At 29.9% G+C, this 16,801-nt stretch overlaps 1 protein-coding gene across 1 annotated transcript; it reads left to right on the top strand.

Annotated features, from left to right (window-relative positions):
- The first annotated feature begins 2,178 nt into the window (after positions 1-2,178).
- On the top strand, positions 2,179-5,921 carry LOC111020408 (Leucine-rich repeat protein kinase family protein). The gene is given in 5 exon segments (XM_022297073.2): positions 2,179-2,521; positions 2,790-4,091; positions 4,190-4,235; positions 4,237-5,277; positions 5,279-5,921. Coding segments are annotated over 4 exon segments (2,652 nt in total). The 5' UTR covers positions 2,179-2,521; positions 2,790-2,925; the 3' UTR covers positions 5,678-5,921.
- The last annotated feature ends 10,880 nt before the right edge of the window (positions 5,922-16,801 follow it).

The raw sequence follows: 16,801 nt of genomic DNA, 5'->3' as shown, positions 1-16,801 counted from the left end.
CTAATTAATATATATATATATATATATACTAAATATAAGGTATATCAGTTGTTTAAATTCTAGTTTATCATTGCAATTTGTTGGTTGATATACTAATATTATCAATAATATTGGTTACTATATCACTATTATTTATTATATAATAATATTAATTAGATACTAAATATAAGATATATAAATTATTTAAATTTATAAAGTATATCAGATTTTTAATTAGTGGTAAATCATAAATTGTATATAAGAAATTAGATCAGTGGTATATCATTTGTATATCAATGATAAATTATATACATATCAAGTATATATCACATATATATAAATGTTGTATCGGCATGGTAAATCAATGATTATCACACGTATATCAGTGGTAAGTCATATTAGAAGTTCAGTAGATATCATAATTATATCATAAGTAAATCAATTGTACATCATTATTATATCAGTGGTATATCAGAGACATATATCACTAGTCAGATATATTGCAGATATATTACAGATGTATATCAGATATATTTTGAGGGTAAAATTTTGCAACGGCCGCTAATAAGTATCTAGTAGATTTATTTATAGGAATATCCATTTTCCTTACGAGAACCGATCTATGGAGGCTCACCTAAACTGAGTGGACAATCCTGTTAGTTGGACATCCAATTGCTTCGATTTGAATTATATATAAAAAAGATGGACAAATTACTCCCAGGGTGGGGATAAGAGAAGTTTTTTCGGCCACACTTCACTTTTTTCACACTTATATATATAACAATCTTATTATTCTCTTTTTTATATACACATACTAAAAAGACTATATATTGGGATTAAACCGTAAGCAAACTTTGTCATTAGAAATTAAGTCATAAATTAGAAATTTCTTTAGAAAAAATATTTAACCTAGAAACAATTTTAAAAAATAAAAAAAATAAAACAGGGGGAATTCCTCGTTAGGATCCCTGCTAATTTCCTACGGGAAATCCCTACCCTGACAGTGACAAAATTTTTGAGAAATTTAACAGGAATAAAGAATTAAAGGGAGGGCCAGGAAGTCTTCACTTCCCCCACCTGCAACCATAGTTATAAACATATTCTTTAAAAATTTTAAATTACAAATTAAACTCTATAATTAAATTATGTACTTCCAATTTTGATTTTAGTTAAACTCTTATTTTTAACCCAATTACTTAAATAGAATTAGAATCAAAATAAAACTTCTAACAATATCGTTGAAACTATGGATCTAATAGATATTCCAAGAGTCTAATGATTGAAGAGTTCTTGATGAAAACATAAAAGTTCAGAAATAAAAATAAGATTTAAACTAAATAAATAAGTGATTTTTATAGAACACAATGTCACCTATTAAACTATATATAAATTTCACTTTTTTGCACTTTTTAGAATTGTGTCATTTAAATTCTTATATTTCAAAATTCTGTAATATATGTTTAATAGTTCTGTATTTGTGTACTGAAAAAATAAATTCTCTTTCGGAAGTCAATAATGGGACCTTTATACAATTTTTAGTTACACAATTACAAAGTGGGAGATTGAACCATCGACTTTTGAGATGATACTAAATGCATTATCCATTATGCTCGAATTGGAACTCATTAAAGTACAAAAATTAAGGGTATGTTTGAGAGTTATTTTGGATGGTCAAAATCACTTTTGCTATTGTCAAAATCGTTTCTTTTTGTATTGATATGGTTGGCAAATTAAAAAATTGATTTTAAGAAAGTTTAAAACCAATTTTAAAAAATAAATTATAAAAATCATGTATTCTACCATCACTCTCAACCATACCTTGAGTACAATTTAGAGTGGTCACCTGCTTAAGATTAAATATCTCTAAACAATATTTCTTACAACTTTACGAGGAGAGCAATTTTGTGGCTCACAATTCGGGCAAAATTTGGCATTGGAGAGAGAGTTCGATGAACGTGGTTGAAGACTATTCGCATTTGCAAGAAGTTCTTTCGAGTTTATGATTCCTATTGTGTAATGTGTAATAGGGTAAATAGTTGTCCTACGAGATTAACAACAATCCAAGACGTTTGAACGGAAATGAAAAACCAAAAGATGAGAGAAAAAGAAAAAAAATAGAATGGGAAGGTCTAAGGTGGACTTGGTCCACAGAAGATCATTTAGTACACACAATAAGAACAGTAGAATACAACCAAATGCCCTCTCAAAACTCCATCAAGAAAACGGATAGTAAACAAAATGGCATGTTAGAGAGAGAATCTTCTTCTTCTTCCCTTTGATTTTCTCTCCAGCCGTGTTAATGGCGGCCCTGGTTTTAGTTGCTTGGTTGGTGGGAAGGAATAAATGTTGCAATGCAGAATCAAGGCCCTACCCACTGCTCCCCAATAAACACTCTCTGGGTTTCCCTTCTTAATTCCTCTTTCAATTTTCAGAAATCAAAGAGAGAGAGAGAAGAGAAGACAAGAGAAGAGAGAGATTTTCCCTCATGCACGTGCTTCTGCAACTTCAATTGGGTGCCAACCAACCGCTCAAAACTTTACAGGTTTTTCCCCATTCAATTTCACTTCATTAATTAATTTCTTCCCCTCTTTCTCTCTTGCTTTCTTTCAATCCAAGGCAGTGCATCAATGGCGTACTGCTTCTTCTTCTCTCCCTCCCCATCTCTGGATCTTCATTTTCACGCTTCTCTGAGAAAACCCTGATGGGAATTTGAAGCAGAAGCGGATTCAAAGCTCTGGGTACTTCAGTTTCTACTTGCATTTCTAGTTTTTGATCTGTAAATGCGATTGGATTTGTCTTTTTTTCTTCAGGGTTTTGTGCGATTTAGGTGGTAAATGTTTGTAGTCTTTGGATTATCTGTAAGACCCAGATCGTTAAATTGATCCAGAATCGGATTCCCCCAAAATGCCAAATGGATAGGTAGAGTAGACCTTGAACTCCTCGAGCATGAGAAGGGTTCGTTGGCTTCTTCTTTCTCATGCTCTTCTGTTCTTGGTTGCATTTCTCGTTGGGAATTCCTCCGCCGCCACTGAGAAGGACATTCTACTGCAATTCAGAGATGGGATTTCGGAGGATCCGTTTGATTTATTGAAAAATTGGATCGCCGGCGAGGATCATTGCCGGAATTACACCGGCGTGTTCTGCAACTCCGATGGGTTTGTGGAGAAGATTGTTCTATGGAACTCCAGCTTGGCTGGAATCTTATCCCCTGCCTTGTCCGGATTGAAGTCTCTGAGAACTTTGACATTATATGGAAATAGATTTACTGGTAATATTCCGATTGAATATGCTGCCATTCTTACACTGTGGAAGCTGAACTTGAGCTCCAATGCTCTGTCTGGTTCGGTCCCGGAGTTCATCGGCGATTTGCCGAGCATTCGGTTTCTGGATTTGTCTAGAAATAGCTTCACTGGGGAGATTCCTTCCGCTTTGTTCAAGAATTGTGGTAAAACTAGATTTGTTTCATTTTCTCACAACAGATTTTCAGGTGTGATACCGTCAACAATTTTGAACTGTTTGAGTCTTGAAGGATTTGATTTCTCAAACAATGATCTAAGTGGGAGCATCCCTTTGCAACTTTGTAATAAGATTCAAAGATTAGAGTATGTTTCTGTGAGAAGCAATGCACTGACTGGGAGTGTTCAAGGGCAGTTCTCAGCTTGCCAGAGCTTGAAACTTTTGGATCTGAGTAGCAACTCGTTCGCTGGGTCGCCACCGTTCGAGGTTCTCGGGTTTAAGAACGCCACTTATTTTAACGTCTCGTATAACGGGTTTAATGGGGGAATTGGAGAGGTTGTGGCTTGTGGTGATAAACTGGAAGTTGTTGATGTTTCAGGGAATGGCTTGGATGGGGAGATCCCATTGAGCATTTCAAAATGTGGGAGTCTTAAGATCTTGGATTTGGAAAATAACAATCTCAGTGGGGAGATTCCTGTTGAACTTGCAGCTTTGAAAGAGCTTTTGGTGATTCGGTTGGGTAATAATTCGATCACCGGGACGGTTCCAGCTGCTTTCGGGAACATTGAGCTGCTTCAGGTTTTGAATTTGCATAAACTCAAACTTGTTGGTGAGATTCCTGATGATATAACCAACTGCAGGTTTCTTCTTGAGCTGTAAGTCCTAAAAATAACCTTAGAAACAACATTGTTTTTTGTTCATCCTTTCTTGTGTAAACTTCAACTTGACTTCATTTGGATGGCATTTTCTGTAGGGATATTTCTGGTAATGCATTGGAAGGGGGAATTCCTAAATCTCTTTAACAATATGACATACCTTGAAATTCTTGATCTACATGATAACCGTCTGAACGGAAGCATTCCATCGACGCTTGGGAGCCTGTCGAAACTCCAGTTTCTTAATCTATCTCATAACCTGCTGTCTGGTTCAATACCACCTACTTTTGAAAATCTGACAATGCTGAACCATTTCAATGTCTCTTTCAATAACCTTTCGGGCGCTATACCTCCCGTGAAGAAGATCCAAGATTTCGGGCCTTCTGCATTCTCAAACAATCCTCTGCTCTGTGGTGCTCCCTTGGATCCTTGCTCTGGAAACAACACCACTGGCACGACTTCTGCATTGAAGAAGTCAAAGGTTCTTAGTCCATCTGCAATCATCGCAATCGTAGCAGCAGTTGTGATCCTGGTTGGGGTTTGCGTGATATCCATCTTGAACCTAATGGCTCGGACGAGGAAGGCGAGGAGTACCGAAATCATTGAGAGCACACCACTCGGTTCAACCGAGTCAGGTGTCATAATTGGGAAACTGGTTCTGTTTAGCAAAACTTTGCCATCGAAGTATGAAGACTGGGAGGCTGGCACGAAAGCTTTGCTCGACAAGGAATGTCTAATTGGGGGTGGCTCAATCGGCACCGTCTACAAGACGAGTTTCGAAGGCGGAATCTCCATCGCCGTGAAGAAGCTGGAGACTCTAGGGAGGATCAGAAGCCAAGATGAGTTCGAGACCGAAATCGGACGTTTGGGAAACATTAAACACCAGAACTTAGTCGCATTTCAGGGGTACTATTGGTCCTCATCAATGCAGTTGATTCTATCCGAATTTGTCTCGAACGGCAATCTGTACGACAATCTACATGGTCTGAGTTTTCCAGGTACCAGCACAGGCATTGGCAATACAGAGTTACATTGGTCTAGGAGATACCAAATTGCACTTGGAACAGCTAGAGCTCTTGCTTATCTTCACCATGATTGCAGGCCTCCAATTCTTCACCTCAACATGAAATCAACTAACATACTGTTAGACGAAAACTACGAAGCCAAGTTATCCGATTACGGGTTGGGGGAAGTTGCTTCCCGTTTTGGACAATTACGTCTTAACCAAGTACCATACTGCTGTAGGCTACGTCGCACCAGAGTTGGCGCAGAGTTTGAGAGTTAGTGAAAAATGCGACGTCTATAGTTTCGGAGTGATTCTACTAGAGTTGGTAACAGGAAGGAAGCCAGTTGAGAGTCCTAGAGCAAACCAGGTAGTGATCTTGTGTGAATATGTAAGGGAGTTATTGGAAAGGGGTTCTGCCTCGGACTGTTTCGACCGAAACTTGCGTGGCATTGCTGAAAACGAGCTCATTCAAGTGATGAAGTTGGGGTTGATTTGTACATCTGAGATCCCTTCGAAGAGACCGAGCATGGCCGAGGTTGTTCAAGTTCTCGAGTCGATAAGAAATGGATTAGGATCGTAGGAATAGCGTTTTCGGGGTAGAGAGATCTAAAGAATGACAGTACCAGAAGCTGATCAGGATTTTAGCTGAGAAGAGAAGAGAAGACAGTTTGGGAGTTTTTTCTCAATTTTCCTTGGTTTAAGAGGATTCTTTTGTATTCTTTTTTCTTTCATTTTGTGATTAACATCATCGATCGGTCGCTCGTTCGTTCGTTCGTTCGTGCAAGATTGTAATTTTCGAACAATAAAATTCTTTATTTATTGCACTCAGATGGCTCATTCATCTTTCATAACTCTTTGTAACCTACTGTTAGTTTAAGCAGAAGCTTACACATTTGTTTACAGAAATAACAGCATTTAGTATCAAAGTGCCAAAAGGAGAGAGTTTACCTTCTTCACAAAGCTTAAAAGGGATGAATAAGATGAGTCTTGCATTAGTTCATCATTAAAGTACTTTTCAGATCTTTGTAATTTCTAAATCTCTATTTTGGTTTATGTATTTTTGTCTATTTTTGATCTATGTATTTTTATAGGGTGACTATTTTGGTCTTTTAATTTTTTTTTATTTGTTATAATTTCAATATGACACTACACTTCATTTCTTGAAAATATAGTTATATATTTACATTGAAGAGTTTTCCTGTATTAAATTTGTGTTAAAAATTTACAAATAGGGACTACGTCACAGTGCCAAGCAGTTAGGGACTGTTTGATTGAAGGTTGTGAAAGTGGGAATAGGCTTGACATATAAAACCCATATTTGATTGGACAATTAAAATTTATTTGTCCCGAAAAGTATTCCCAGCACGACAATAAATCCCGTGGAAAAAGATGAGTTTATTGAAAACCCTTTCTTTCTTATGAAATCATAATTCTCTCTTCATTGTTGCATAACTTCCCAGTACTTTCGTCACTTTCATTAAGTTTCTTCTTCCTAGGTGAATCACATTGTTACTTTTTAATGTCTCTTCTTCTATTCTTTTCCTGTGTTCTTTCGGTTATTTTAGGTAAAAGAAAATAGAAGATTTTTTTTGGTCTTCTTGCGATAATATGAATGTGACGAAAATGATTAATTTTATATATGTTTAGTGGTCACTGATACAGATTCTATTTTATTTATGAAATATAACATTGATTATTAATTCTTCAATTTGATTATTGTACTCATTAATTATAATTAAAAGATTCTAAATAAAATTGTTAAATAACTTTTTTTAAAATGATCTAAAAAATAAAATTTATCCCTTAACAAAAATTATTAAATATTTGTATAAAATCGATGATTTAAAGTATTAAATAATCTGGAAATTTATTATTTTTTTCTAAATTTAACTTAGAAGTTGTGTTTTATATATTATGTAATATTTAATTACATAATATGAAAACATAAATACGTCTGTTTTTTTTAGGCCGCCTGGTAATATTCTTGCTTTAATTTTTTGTTTCTAATTTTTGAGAAACATAAACTTCATGTTGCTCGTTTTTCATTTATAAGAATGTTTCTAAAATTGTGTACAAATTTTGGAAACAACAAAATTAAGTTTTTAATTTATTGTTCCTATTTTCATTTTTTCCGAAGCATAGATAAAAGCATTAGTTTATCACTTTTAATTTATAAAATGCACAATAAATATAACATAAATTTTTTTTTTAAATATTTAATTTGAAAACAGTTACCCAAACGAAATTATATTTTTCTTGATTGAAAAATAAGAAATAATAAACAAGAAATAAGAATGCTACCAAAAATTAGAAATGGTAAAATAATGTTATCTCTTTTTCTTATTCCTATTTTTAGTTTTTTGAAAACATAAATGAAAAAATATTTTACCATTTTTTACTTGTAAAATGCATAATAAATATTAAAATATATATATAACGTAACAATTTGAATATGTAAGATAAAAAAATTAATTTTCTATATAAAAAATCTTTTTTAATTTAAAATTTTAGAAAATGAGAAATAAAAAATGGTTACCAAACATATTTTTATTTTTTATTTAAATAAAAATTTAAAAAAAGAAACACGAAACAGTTACGAGTTGTGTGTTTTATTTATTGAAAAAGAAGAAACGAAAAACAACAAATAATAAGTAAAAAATAAAAACGTTACTAAACGAGTTCTAATATAGTTATGAAGTTTGGATAAGATGACCCATGACCCAAATTCAATAGAAATTGGACACATAACCCACCCATATTTAGTTGGGCTTACAAATATATGAAATGATCCTAATCTTTTAAATGAGAAAAAATCTCTTTAATAAGTCATTTTAAAAATTATATTGCTTAAGTTTTCACATTTTTAGATTTCAAAGTTTTACTAGTCTTGCCTTTAATTATTACTATTTTATTTGATTAAATTTATCTTTTATTTAAATGATTAGATTAGATTTTATCTTTTTTTTTCTATATTTGGATTTCACGACCCAATCTAAAAAATCTCATATTTTTCTCATATCACTTATCAATATAAAATCCTTCCTTTTTGTAATCATCATTTAAAAAATTCATTTTCTCACCACAGTGTAATAAACTTATACTGTAACTTTTGGTGGTATATACTCAAATATTAGGCTTGAAATATTGTGTCATACATCCTAACAAGATTTTTATGATTTAGAAAAAAAAAAATCAATGAAAAACTGTAGTATTTTACGTGGACATGGTGGTATCTGAGGGATTTTAGTTTTCAAATTAGTGATTTTAAGAATTTTAAAGATTTCAAAACAAAAATTATGGCAACCGTCAAAATTCTAAATTTATTCCATATTTGATTTGATTTTTTTATCCTTATTAACATATATTATAAAAGGCTATGAGTAATTTTCCAAATGGATTTCACGTATAACTTGTTAATCTTTAGACAATAATGTGAAATGTTAAAAAGTTAAGCTAAATGTAAATTTGAATCCTAAAATAGGCTAGTTGTGTATTAATCCCTTTAAATAATTCTCAACAATTCTTAATCTTTTAAGATTTTCACTGCGATATATTAAAATTCTCACCTGAGGACTTTTCTTAAAAGTTACATATTTAAATATGTTAGTTAAATTCTCTTTGACGTTTCAAATCCAATTTGCTCACTCACAAAATATGACGGATTCATAAAAAAGGTCCATTACTTTACGGTGGCATGTTCAAATGGAATGTTCATGTGTCCAAATATATTAACAAAATAATAATTTAATAACATTTAACAAATTATTTTTTTTATAAAATAACTTAATTGAGAATTTTAAATACACGACTAAAATTAAGAGTTTTTAAAAATCGACCTAAAAGATTAGGGACGATTTGATATACTTAGACTAAAAAAAAGTATACAGTAAGCTGATTTGCCTAAGATTAGCTTTTCACTCGTTCTAGGGCTTAGGTAAGATTTCGCAATTTATGCAAAATCAATCCAAGTTGAATGAATATAATTATTTATGTAAATTATAATTATATAAATACATTTTTATATATTTACTAGAAATGGTCTCTAATATATCATATAGGATATTCCACCCTTTTTTTTCTAATTAATATTTACAAATCTAGATTTTAGATTTAAATAAATTTGTTTTTCTATTTTGTTTTTTCAAATTGCTTTACTTATTCCATTACATTTATTATTAAATTTAAAAATGTATTCTTTCCAAATGAGAATGGACAGTTATTTAATACATTAATGTTTAAATGATAATATTTTAATAAATAATTAAATAAATATGGTAACTAATCAATACATTTATTATTGCTTAATTTTCTACAGTTCATTTTAAAATTTTTCTCGGTGTATATTATTTGTTTCCCACGTTCTTTTTAAACTTTCGGTTGTTTTTTAGTTTCTCCAACTTACAACGGCGGCCATACCATTTTTTGTGGATTTGATTTTGTTCGACAGCTCGTTACTTTTCCAACGGGTTGCACCGTCGTGGGTGTTGCCATTTCTGCAGATCGTTGATAGTCGTCGAAGGAGTGAACCCGCCACTGGTTCCCCGTTGCAAGTCATCAGCTGTTGCTAAGGTGCAAAGTATGTGTCAATCATGTGATGCTTGTGGAGAAGCCGCACCATCGTCGTACCAAGGATTGTCGGAAGACGCCGGTTGTCGCTGGAGCAAAGGTGGTTGACGGTTGAAAAAACTAAGATTTCGTACCCATGGAGATAATTGTCCTATCTTATATATCCATGATCACCTCTTTCGCTAGCAAACGTGAGACTTTATTAGACTAGACTAAGGTGGGAGAGAGATGAGAGATGGCTTATGATTTCTTAAATTTGGTTTTGCCTTCTTTGTTATTTGTTTATTTATTAATTAAAAACATATGAATATGAGTAGGTGATAATTTTTACATGGGCATGTGGCCCTCTATTTTGATACATCTCTAAATATTAGAGTTTTTAGACCCTAAAAATGGTCATTTTTACATAAATAAATTTTATTTATGATCCCTAAAATGTCTTCCCTCGATCCATAACCATACTCTAACCCACGAAGGATTCCTTAATTAAGGGTTAAATTATTAGTAGGGGAATACAAGTTTAGATGTTCCGCTCTCAATTTTGTATCTAATAAGTTCTTAAAATAGGTATAAAATTTAATTTTTGTGTTTAATGGTAAGACAACAAGTGAATAAGGTTTCAAATCCGATATAGGAGAAAAAATCCATTGACCCCATCAGGTATTTTTTTTGAAGATTTTACGATTGATTGGTGTAACAATTATTTATTAGACACAATTCTAGAAGGTCACCGACTAAACTTGTATTTTAATAAAGAAAATATTTAAACTCCATTTTGATTCTTGAACTTTTTAAACTCCGTTCTATTTTGGTTGCAAAACTTCAAGATATCTATTTTAGTTTATAAATTTAAAAAATAATTATTTTAATCCCGACCTTTAAAAAATAACTATTCTAGTCGTTACTATATCTTATCAACTCGATACCAATATATACCCACACGTTAAAATGTTAAAAAGTTAAGTTATCTTCTAATCTTTTAATTGAAAATATATATAACCATTAGGAAATCGATTTTTATTTTCTTAAATTTTGCTTGAGTGGAGGGCACAAACGATGAATCACCTTCAAATCCTATCTAAATTTAAAGTTTAGACGAAACAGATGCAATCCTCAAGAAATTTATAATCAAACCTATGTTTATGATAAATCACCTCATTTCCAAATCCTCTTCCACATTTCTAAGAAGTCGAAAAAATTTATGATTTTTCAATTCTTACGTGGTCTATTCCCCTTTAAAACTGTCAACTCGCCAAGTATTATATCATATAAACCGATTAAACAAAAAAGACTAAATGAAAACATTTAAAATAATAATTAAATTAGAAAAAATATCTCACATCCAGGACTAAAACATATATTACCTTTTTGTTCTCTGTACTCTTTCACTTAAGTTTTTGGTCTCTATACTTTTAAAGGGACCATTTTGTTCATTTTATTTTCATTTCTATCTCGTTTTTTTCGGTCACAATCTTAACACAACATATCACTCACTTAGTTTCTTAAAATGTAGCCATAAATTTTTTCCATAGCGTAGAAGGACGATCAGTTAAACAACTATTTTCTCAAAATACAAGGGTTAAAAGAGACCCTGCGTTAATCACAACGAACCCTTAAATTCAATAGGAAAAAATCGATGAGTAACTGGTTTTATGGCCCACACAATGTGGATGGCTCAAAAGTGAGATAAGGTTAGAGACAATGTCAGACCGAGAGTGGACCAAAAAGTTAATGGTAATTTAATGAGAACTTCAAAAGGGCAAAAAAATACAAAGGGAATAGAAGAAGAGAAGTGAAGTAGGTAAAAGACTCAAGTGAAAACCATGACCTTATTTACTCACTTTGGGACCTATCAACTTCTCCTATTCATTCATCACTTCATAATAATAACACTCTATATTCTCAAATCTTCAGCTGCCACCCAAATTCAATTCACATTTAATTTGATGGGTAAAACAAAAAGACTTTGGAACAAAACAAATTAGAGTTCTTTTCCCGTTTTCAAAACTGTGATTGGATCGAGGTTTTGAATGACGATAATGATGGAAATCTTTAGGTCTCAAATTTATGGAAATATTGATGAAAATATCGATAAAATGTCGATGGTGAAGGATATTTAAATTAAGAAATAAGCATTTTGTGGTTTGTAAATGAGTTCAAAATTATTAATATTAACATTTATGTCATATTAGTAATATCATGTTGATATTTTTTTATACTTTGTTGATTTCTTTTGCGATATTATGGAAATGTTGATTCAATGTGTGAAAATATAGATGGAGATGTCGACATGATAATTGTAGGTTGAAATTGTTGCTCGTAATTACTTTTCTGATTGAGAAATGATTATTATTTAGAAGATTCTAAATGAAATCAAGAAAGAACCACTTTTTAAGAGAGAAAAAACTTATAGAAATTTGTAAACGAAGAACTTAATGTTATCAATATTCTACACTACCTTGAATAACCATTTTGTTTTAATTTTTTTTTCATGAATATTACGCTTGTTTGATCATAATTTTTCTAATATGTTTTCATATATTTTTTAAAATATGTTTTGAATTCTTAGTTAAATTTAATAAAAAGAAATAAGTTTTGAAAACTAATTTTTTTGTAGTTTTAAAATTTTAGCTTACATTCTAAAAACGTTTTAGAAGGTAGACAACAAAATCAAGAATTAAAGAGATGAAAACAGTGTTTATAAGCCTAATTTTATAAAACATAAAATAAAAAACAAAATGTTTATATCGGACAATACCCTACTGAGTCATTTTGTATTTTTTAGGGTTGTATTTACTTTAGACCTAAATTTGTATGGTCTAATTTTCTATTTTGCTAGCAATCTAAAAGATTTAAAATCAATGAGGGTGGTCCTAAAAAGTTTGATAATATATCATGTTGAAAAATGGATTATTTAGGGATGAATCAAATGTCACGAAAAAATAAACTCGATCGATCAAAATCAATTCGAATCAACGTCAGTTAGTCGATTTGACTACTGGTTGGATCGGGTTGGTTTTTCCAACATCAGTTAATGTGTATTAAATGTCATGTTGAAAAAATAAATCCTCCTACAAATTTAAAGATGAGTGTCCTTAATTATTTGCTTGTATGTGCCTATATTATATGGGGATCACATGCTCATAATAGATGCTAATAATGAGTCATAAATGGAACAAAAAATACTTACAAATAACTCTTAAGTTTAACTTTTCAGTTTATTCCATTTTATTCTTCAATTTTTCAAACTATCAATTTTAAAACTTAAAAAAAAATTATTTTGGTCCAATGAATTTTTTTTAATATATATTTTCATCTCTAAATTAAAAAATATTTTAATCCCTAAACTTTGAAATAGTGTCATTGGTATACATTCTTTCTAATAAAATCTCTTTTCTCTAGAGACTAACTTTTTTCGGTTGTGCTCATTTCTTCTACACTAATATTTACCTACTCAAATTCTCACTTTCAACTATCGAAAAAAAATGTTTGATAGGCCAAAACGAGTATAGTTTAGTGCTAATTGACATATATCTCTAAAATTAAATATTCAAATTTGTCATATTTATTTTCTAATATTTATTATGCATTTTATAAGTCATTTTATTTATGTTATGGAAAAATTAGAAACGGGAACAAGAAATGAGAACGTTACTTAACGATTATTTAAATTACAATAAATATTTTAGGGACCGTTTAATAACCATTTTATTTTTTATTTTTGGTTTTTAGTTTTTAGTTTTTAAAGAAGAGCATGGTTTGATAACTGTTTTTCACGAATGTAAAAAAAAAAAAAAACTGATTTGTGTTTTTCAAAATCTGATTTCTTTTTCAAATACTCAACTTTTTTTTCCCTCATATTTATCTTTCTCTTTCCATCTAAAATTTTTTCCTTTCTAAATTTATCTCTACAAAATTTATTTTTCTCTCCCTAAAATTTTCATATTTTCAATACTTATTATTATTTGTCTCTCTCCAAAATTTTCATCCCTATGTAGTTTTATTTTATATTTTTTTTAACATATCAGTTTTATTTCTCTATCTAAAAATTTAATATTTTTCCGAACTTTTTTCTCTCTAAAATTTCATCTTTTATAGCTTTTCTTTTTCTTCTTAATCTATTTTTTCCTCTGGAATTTATATTTTATTTTCTTGTTCAATTTTCTTTCATCGTAACTTTTATTTATCTCTATATTTATTTATGTTATCTGAAAATTACATTTTAAATCTTGTTTTTATCTCTAAATTTTTTTCTACTATAATTTTTCTCTTTCTTGCTAATTTATTTATTTATTTTTTAACATATCTTTGCCTCTCGACTTTACTTTTTTCTCTTTTTGTCTTTAACTTTTATTTCACTAACTTTTTTTTCTAATGTTTTTATTTATCTCTCTAAAATTTATTTTCCAAAAGTTTATTTACATCTCCCTAAACTTTGTATTTTTATACCTCTACATTAGGGATGACAAAATTTTCCGCAAGGTCAGGCCCCAAAAATAGGAAATGCATGTCTCGACCCTATCTCCAATTTCATTTTTAAATAATTAATATATATTTATTATACTTTTTTATTTTTTAAATTCTAAAAATAATTAAAAATAATTATAAAACTGATAGTTTTTCTCGATAACATCTCTCGGACCGAAGAACGAGGTTGAGATCGGGATTACAAATTTTCACAAGCACGAGAATGGGGGAGAGCATCATCACTCGCACCCGCACCATCGTCTTCTCTACCCTACATAGCATTTTCTCTCTCTAATATGTATTTTTAATTTTCTAACTTTTTAAAAACAGAAAACAAAAAATAGTTACAAAACAGGATCGATTTTCTATTTTTTAAAAACAAAAAACAAAAAATTGTTATCAAACATATATGATTTTTGTTTTTTAGAAATAGAAAAACAAAAACTAAAAACATAAAAACCAAAAACCAAAAACAGAAATGGCTGTCCAACGAACTAAACTCTCACATTCATATACTCATTGCATTAACATGAAAATGGATAAATATTTAAGAAATTTAAAATCAAAGGGCCAAATAGTTCATTCCAGCCACATATAGGCTTGCATAAAAATTCCAAAAAATGTAAAACTCCAATCAAAATATTCATAAATAATTAGAAGTTTTAATAGGTACGATGAATAACACAAAGGCCAAATGTCTATATATGTATCACTTAAACACTTGATTATAGTTTAACAATTAAAACATTGATAATTTTATCTACAGATGAATACAAATGCATAAATTAGTGTTAATTATTTGAAAATTAAAGTTGTTGAAAGTTATAATGATGTAAAATGAATCTAAGTTAGCCTGTGGATATACCTTTTTTGTCTTTTAATCAAATTTGTATTACATCGTTACATCATTGAATCAACAAGTTTGATTGTAACAATACTTGTAGTTTCAAACCCTATGATGGTCACCTACCTTAGAAATTAGTAATTTCTATGTGTTTTTCGATACTAAATATTGTAGGGTCAGACGATTTGTCCCGTGAGATTAGTCAAGGTGTGCACAAACTAACTTGGACACTCATGTCAATACTTATGACTTCATATGGTTGTTTGTAAATTGCACCAATTTAATTACAAGATTTTATAACTTTATGGAGTGACTGATCGTAAAAAATTTAAAGATGTAATTATAGTAATCTTATCGTTCAGACTTATTTTTACAATTGTTTGAGGAAGAGCACAAGAAATAATTGAATAGTTTAAACTATATAGTCCAAAACTTCAATAAGAAAAGATTAATATCTATCACTCTTTAAATAAATTCTTTTGTCATTTTCTTCTTTAGTCAACTTTTTCCACGTGAGGGATTTGTTGGAAGAGGAAAAAACATGATTTCTAGCCTACTTTTGAGAGGCATCTCATAAGTGAAACCTTTATAAAAAGTATTTATTTCAACTTTGAGTTCCAATATTCTTCAAATAAAGAGAGCCATTTATACCTTTTCCAATATGGAGAATAAAATTTAAAAGAATCATATTTTGTAGCATCATTTAAAAGCTCAAAATTATACAACTAATTTAGTGGTATGGTTCGAATCGGTCAAAAGATTCGAGATTCAAATTTTCATTTTCATGTAACTTATGCGCACCGTATATGATCATCATGAGGTTTGAATCTATTCTTTTCTAATTAATCCTGTTCTCTTTGGGTCAATAAGCCATCCATGATACTTTCATGTATTACTAAACTAAAAAAAAGTTCGACTTTTATTTTATATTTTAAAAATTAAGTTTATAATCATAATATAAGTTAAATGGATAATTGTACTAAATTACATATATCCATATATATATATATATATTCTAGAGAGAAATTTTAACTAATTTTCAAACCACTTAAAAAGGGGCTAAATTATATTAGACTAAAAGACAAAGTGAGACATAATGAGCTTCTTTGGTACTTTCTTATTTTTGGTTTTTTTTTCCTAACATTAAAAAAAATACATTTGGTAATGTTTTTAATTAAAAATTGACGAACATTAATTTTTATTTCTTGTTTTTTTTAAATTTTAAATTAAGAAAATTGCCTTTCAAGATAATTTTTTCTTTATTTTTTTTTCATAATAAAAAACTTGGACAACCGCATTCTTGTTATTGTTTTCTCGAATTCTAAAGTAATAAATCACAAATTATTTTTCTGAAAATTTGTTAAAAATAATATATTCAAAATTAATATATTATTATTTAGTTTTTTAGTAAGGACAAAAATCATAGTACTGTCTTTGACATCAAACGTTCAATCTTCCACCAAAGATCGAATTTTCAAACTCAAGAACGGTAACCAATGTTTTATCTATTAAGTGTGCATGGACAAATTATTTATTTACTTTGTTGTACTTGGATTTTTTTTCTTTCTTTTTAATGGGTATTTTTATCAAAGTTTTGAAGGTTGATATGGTAGGAAATGTTAGAGGTAAATTTTATGGGAATGTTGATGGAATCATAGATTAAATGTGGGATATTTCTAGAAAAATTATAAAAATAAAAAATTCATAACAAATAAACATTTTACGATGCTATAAAAATAACACATGGTAATATCTATATTAATGATATTTTATTGATACATTTTTTAAATATTTTGTCGACTTTTTCACAATACGATAGAAATGCTG

Source organism: Momordica charantia (assembly GCF_013281855.1).
Source record: "Momordica charantia cultivar OHB3-1 chromosome 10 unlocalized genomic scaffold, Mcharantia_2.0 BLBB01000010.1, whole genome shotgun sequence".
Taxonomy (NCBI): Eukaryota; Viridiplantae; Streptophyta; class Magnoliopsida; order Cucurbitales; family Cucurbitaceae; genus Momordica; species Momordica charantia.
The sequence above is the reverse complement of the archived record's forward strand: the minus strand, read 5'-3'. Positions and strand labels throughout refer to the sequence as shown.